The following is a 6,578-nucleotide window of genomic DNA, read 5'->3' as shown; positions in this document are numbered from 1 at the left end:
ATTTCCTGCTTTTCCAGTCCTTTGGGACAGTCATTGTAGCTCTGTAAAGGGCGTACACCGGTGGGCACTCGTGCTCTAACCCCTGCAGAAGAGGAGGATTTAGATTAAGCGGCTTAAGGTTTCAAGAAGGCTGGCCATAGTATACCAGTGCTAAAAAAAAAATTATTAACCGACTGCTGCTGTCTCTTTCTCTTCATTTCTAATATTGGGCGCAAGTAATTTTATGTTTAGATTTCAAATTCACTTATCGCCTAAAAAACCGACGAATGATAATGATATCTACCTAAATGAGCTCTGGATTCAGAGTTTTGCGTTGCTGCAGAAAAGTTATCACAATAAAAAATTAAAATAACTTCATAAATATAAAAATAAAAAAAAATGTGTATAAAAGTAAAAAGGTTAATAAATATAAATGCTTTTAAAATTGGTAAAATTTCCATTTCATAAGCGCTTAGAAATAAAAATTATTTAAATAACGCCGCTATTATTATTTTTTTAAAGCATTTATTTATAATTTATTTCTTATTTAAATAATTAGCAGCCAACAATAAACTTAACGATTTCTCTACATTTCTTAATTAAAAGGGAAAAAGAAATATAAAAATTTTATCAGCAATAATAAAATATAATTACTTTGTCTATTCCAACAAATTATGTACTTCAATTATTTTTTACTTCAAAGTTATAAAATAATTATAACCTCAACAACTCAAACAATTCACATAATTTCAACTTTTTATTTCTTTCGAGCATTCATACTAATAATAACTTTTATTAATTCTAATGAATCACCTAATGTTTATTCTTTTCTACTAACAAAATAATAATAACTTTCTTTAACTCGAACAACTCACAAAATTACAACTTTTTTTTATTCAAGCATTAATAAAATAGTAATAACTTTTATTAATTCAAACAAATCACACAATCTCAATTTTTTATTATTTTTTCAATGAAATCATTTAATTTTCTTTCGGGCATTCAAAAAATAATAACAACTTTTATTAATTCTAACAAATCACACAATCGCAGAAAAGTTTTTTTCGTTGAGGTTTATATTTTCTTAGAAAAACGAGTTGTTTGCTATTAATAGCGCCTCGCCGGGCTCTTCTAATAATTTCAACAGCATCTTCCGCTTCCATGCCAGATTCAATTAACGCGATCGCCACTAGTACAGGAGCTCTACACAATAATAATAAGTAAAAAGAATTGAAAAATAATATTATATAAATAATAAAGTAAAAAAGAACAATACAGTATATTAATAAGAATAAAGATAGTAACAATAATAAATATTAAGTCATATATAAACAACTTTATGCTGATAATAATATAAATACTAATACATGTATATTAGAAACAATAATAATAATAATAAATGAAAAAAAGCATAAACAATATATTAATAATAAGAGAAATATAGTATAATAATAGTAAAATATAATTTAAAGTTAATAACTTTTTTATAAATTAAAAATAATAAATAAAGTATAATAATACGTAAATTATATTTAAATATATATAATAACAATAATAATAATTAATAATAAAACATGAAAAAGTAAAGTATATAAACATAATAGAATAAATATAATATAAATAATAGTGAATAAATTTTATTTAATTAACTTCCTAAAATAAAAAAATAATAATAACATAAAACCTTCCCAATCCAGCAACGCAGTGGATAGCGATTGTAGCGTTTTTATTATCTTTAAACCTTCGAGCGACTAAAGCCAGCCAGTCGCTTATAATTCGCTGAGGAGGCGCCTCGCCATCTCCAAATGGCCAATCCTACAATAATATTTTTTTAAAAAAAAAATTTAAACTTAAAAATTCTTTTAGAAAACATGTAAACTATAATAATTTTTTATTATAGTCATTATAATTACTATGTTTACTTTTAGTTATCAAGATATAAAATAACTTTCCTAAATATTAAACAATAACATGTTTAATATATACAAATAATTTTTACTAATATTTATTAATAAATAGTTTATAATATAGTAAAATAAAAAAATAAAATAAAATTAAACTCCAAAACATGAAAAAGTAAAATATTAAAAAAAATTATCATATTTAAATTTTGTAAAAACTATTCTGAAATTTTCTAAATATATAAATTTTAATAGTTATTTTTCTTTGAAGAAATTTTAATTGTAAATAATATTAAAAAATAATTACTTCAAACAAAATAGTTTTCAATTTATTATAAAATTCTAAATATCATGTAAAAAATATTTAAACTGCTAGTAATACCTTAAAAGAAAAATATAAATGTGTATACTTTAAACATTAAAATATAAATAGAATAAAAAATTATTTTCATTTCAAAAATAATTTAATGAAATACGAAATTTAGCAGTAAAGTAATTTTTGATATAAACATTAGCAAAAAAGGTTGAAAATGAAAAACAAAAAACTAATATACTTAAAAAATATATATAAAATCTTTTATATATAAATAAATATTTATTTATTATTATATAAACTAAAGAATATATAATAATATATAAATTGAATAAGAATTTCTAATAATAAAAACTAATAAAATTATTTTTAATAAATTATAATAAATTTAAAAAAGTAAATTTATTAAAGGTTTATTTAATATAAAAAAAATTTATTAAAAAATTTTGAATTTATAAATAAAAATTATTTTATATAAAAAAAGTTAACGTTAAGAAAATTAGCACTTAGAAAATTTTCTAAACTTAAATTCCTAATAAAGAAAAAATTATTTTATTAAGTATTAACGTTAAGAAACTTTAAAAATAAAAAATTTCTATAAAATTTATACTTCTTAATAATCTTATTTTTTGCTCCAATAATATACAAGTAATATTAATTAGTATTTATTTTTATGTTTTTTTTTAATTAATATATAACTGTCATAAAAAGTACTAGCAATATAAATTTTAATTTAAAATTTAAAATATAAAATTTTTTAATAAGATTTAAGTTAAAAACTTAAATTTAATAGTGAGGATTAAATTATTTATAAAAATTATCACATCTAATAAAATTTTAAATTTATAAAAATAATTATATTAATAAAAAGTAATCGTTAAAAATAGAACTGAAAAAATCTAAAAAACTTAAATTACTTTATAAAAAATATTTTTTAAATAAATATTTGTAGTTAAAAAAAAATTACTAATATAAACTAAAGAAAATTAAAAAAAAAATTAATTTTTTTAATTATTTTAAAATTAATGGAACTTTAAAAAAGTTTAAAAACAAATTTCCTATTAAAAAAATTATCGTTAAAGAAATTCTTATAAAAATTTTAATATGAAAGATTAAATTTTTATTATATACATTGATTAAAAATTTCGTAAGAAAGTATTGCAAATATAATATTTAAAAAATTAAAAATATATTATTTACAAGAGATTAATTTATTAAAAAAAGTTGTAGTTAAAAAATTACTGACATAAACTATAAATAAGTTTAATAATTAATTTTTTAATTATAATTTTTTATTAATATATTATTATTAAAATAAAAATTTTTAGAAATTTAAAAAATAAAATTTTTCAAGATTAATTAAATTAATAAAAAAAAAAAGTAGGAATAGATTATTGATAAAAATTTAGCGTTGAAAAATACTACATTATATACTTTTTTTAAAAAAATAAAAAAACGAATTTTTATAGAAATTAAATTATTAGTAAAAGTAATCGTTTAAAAAAATTAACTAATTAGCTATAAAAAAGTTCAAAATATAATTTTTTGAAATAAAATAACTTAAAAGTAAAAAGTTATCACTAAAAAAGAACTAGTAAAAACTTTATAATACAGAAAATCTTATATTTACTAAAAGTGGACTATTAATAAATAGTTATCAAAAAGTCAGTAATTATTTTTTAATAAAGTTATCGTTAAAAAAGTTCTACTAATAAAACTTTTAAATAAATCAAAATTAAATTAATATATATATTAAAAAAAATAATAATATAAGTATTTAATAAAATAAAGGTTTTTGTTTAATAAATATTTAATACTAATAAAAAATTAAAAACTGGAAAATAGTATTAAAAAAAAATTAACGTTAATAGATTATAAAAAAAAATTGATGACTACTTTTTTTAAGAGCAATAAATGTATTAATCAAAAGTTATAGTTGAAAAGTATTACTATAAAAATTATTAAAAAATTAAAAACCTTTATTAAAAACTTAGAGTTAAAAAAATATTACGAATAAAAACTTTAGATTTTTAAAAACTTATTTATTTATAAAATTTAGTAATAAAAAGTTACAGTAAAAAAAAGGATAACTAATAAACTAATAAAAAAATTAAATTTCTTTAATGTTATAAAGTTATTAATCAAAAATAGAAACATACTGATACAAAAATCTTTTTAAATTTTTTTTTAATTTTATCGTTAAAAAATTACAACTAATAGAAATATTAAAAATGGTAATATTAAATCTTTTTATAAAATAAATTAATAAAGAATTATCAATTAAAAGTTAATACTACTACAAAAGTTATTACTAATAAAAACTTTAATAAATTAGAAAAAAAATTAAAAAGGTTATTGATAAAAAGTTATCGTTAAAGAAGGATAACAAATTTAAACTATTACTAAATTTTGCTAATCTTTTTTTAAAAATTTAAAAAAGTTATCCTTATAAAAATTATTAAACTTAAATTTTAAAAATAAAATAAGAAATTAACAAAAATTTATCTTTATAACAATTAAGAATTTTAAATTTTTAAATACAATTAAATTACCCAAACTTGAATGTTTTCCCTTTCAAAAAATTCTGCGTTATAAGTGGGATCGCATACTCGAACTACATCAGTAACGTTGTAAGTTTTTAATTCCTTATAAAATTAAAATTAGCTAAAAATAAATTATAGATCAAAAAAATAATTAGATCAAAATAAAAATAAGAAAATTAAAAAAAATGCCTTCAAGTAAGATCCCACGTTGGAAGCAGAAGGCGCATCCATTATTAAAAATTGCATTTCGTTTTTTTTTATAAAGGAAGGTGAATTAGATAAAGGCATTCTATTATAAAACATAAAATTATTAATAAAAATTTACAATTACAACAGTAATCAGAACTTTTAATTAACAAAATATTATCAATATCAGCAAAGTACAAAATATTTATTATATTTTGATAAGTTTTATAAAGAAAATGTAAAATTACTTTATCAATAGGGGAGTATTTTATTAGATAAAAACTCTCCTTTTTATGTATAAATTTTCTAAAAGTAGGGAGCTCGTTTATGGAGAGTGAAGAGGCTTGAGCTTTAATAGGCCGGGTAAGCAATTAAAAGTTTCCATAGGTTTTATAATAAACTAAAAAATAATATAAAAAACTTTATAATATTTAGAAGAAATAAGGAAACAAACCAAATTCATTATTTAGAATAAACAGTTAATTATGAAAACGTATAAAATTAAAGGCTATAATAAAGTATAAAGTTTGTGGTTTAAGTATTGTACATTTACCACTTTCTTTTTTATAAATTGTTAAGTAACAAATAGTTTTTAAATTAATAAACATACAAAAAAATATATAATAAAAAGAAAAAGAAAAAAAAAAGAAATAAAAGCTGCAGAGGACATCCCAGACCATCAAGAAAACGAAGAAGGAACAGCTAAAGCCAACAAACTGAAACTTATAAGCTCCGCGTGCACGTTACTACCATAAAAAACAAATTTACACAAAATATTTGACAAACCACATGGCTCCTTTAAATAGTGCAAAACATTCTTAGTTCAATCTTACATCAAAAAAGTATTACATATTAAGGTTATTATATTTGTTTATCTTCGTGCGAGTATCGCTATCTTTCTTTTAATAAACATTATATAATTTCTTGTAAGGTAAGAATTTTATATTAATGATCTCTTCTATACACCTCATCTGAATATTAAAATTCTAATATCGAAGAGGTTAAACGTTCATACTAATTTTTAGCAAATCCATAATTTTCATAATAAGCCATTTACACAAGATTATGAACAATTGTTAATTAAAAAAATAAATTGGATAAGACTCTCTGTGTAGTTTTTATATTGAAAGTGCTTCTCTGTTTTCTTGTATTAATAAATATGATAAATGAGAGCAATAGAAATGTGCTATTACCCGTTTTATTGGTATAAAAGTTGTATTTCACACAAAAAAAATACAATAAATAAATCTGGGGATAAAAAGTAATAAGCGTAAGACAATGGTTATAAGCCCATGTGTCTGCGGGCGAGCAAAAACTATACTGTTAAATAAAAATATACTGAGGATTTCCTAATAAATGAGCAGTAGTGTACCTTTTGTCAGCAAACTTTTGGTTGTAAATGGTATAAAAAAAATTTTTTTTCATTATATAAAAAATTGAAAAAAAAAGTACGTAGTTCTAGTTAAAATACACCTGACCTGAAAATGTTTAGTTATTTTAGTACATTAAGAACAATATTTTTAAAGTAAAATTATAAATGCTATATAAGAAAAAACGTCGTTTTTTCTAATAAGGTTTGACTTGAGAATTATAACTTTATTATTAAAAAAATTTTAAGAAGAGTTTTTAGTAGATTGGTAAGTTATATTACGCTTA

At 18.9% G+C, this 6,578-nt stretch overlaps 1 protein-coding gene and 1 long non-coding RNA gene across 2 annotated transcripts; both read right to left on the bottom strand.

Annotated features, from left to right (window-relative positions):
- Nucleotides 1–981: 981 nt before the first annotated feature.
- On the bottom strand, nt 982–4,832 carry LOC135119695 (protein tyrosine phosphatase type IVA 3-like; the record flags this gene model as incomplete). The annotated part of the gene is made up of 3 exons (XM_064044090.1): nt 982–1,182; nt 1,664–1,794; nt 4,746–4,832. Coding segments are annotated over 3 exons (390 nt in total), but the record flags the coding sequence as incomplete, so codon positions are not given.
- An 88-nt stretch (nt 4,833–4,920) lies between these two features.
- LOC135119696 (uncharacterized) lies at nt 4,921–5,341 on the bottom strand. Its single transcript, XR_010278335.1, has 2 exons — nt 5,171–5,341; nt 4,921–5,025 (listed from the first exon to the last, which is right to left on the bottom strand). It is a non-coding gene; the product is annotated as an uncharacterized LOC135119696 (long non-coding RNA).
- Nucleotides 5,342–6,578: the final 1,237 nt, after the last annotated feature.

The sequence above is a fragment of the Zophobas morio genome, unplaced genomic scaffold (genome assembly GCF_036711695.1).
Source record: "Zophobas morio isolate AGI-343-1 ecotype UQ-CSIRO unplaced genomic scaffold, CSIRO_AGI_Zmor_V1 ptg000280l, whole genome shotgun sequence".
Taxonomy (NCBI): Eukaryota; Metazoa; Arthropoda; class Insecta; order Coleoptera; family Tenebrionidae; genus Zophobas; species Zophobas morio.
Note: the sequence above shows the minus strand (reverse complement) of the source record. Positions and strands in the feature narration are given on the sequence as shown.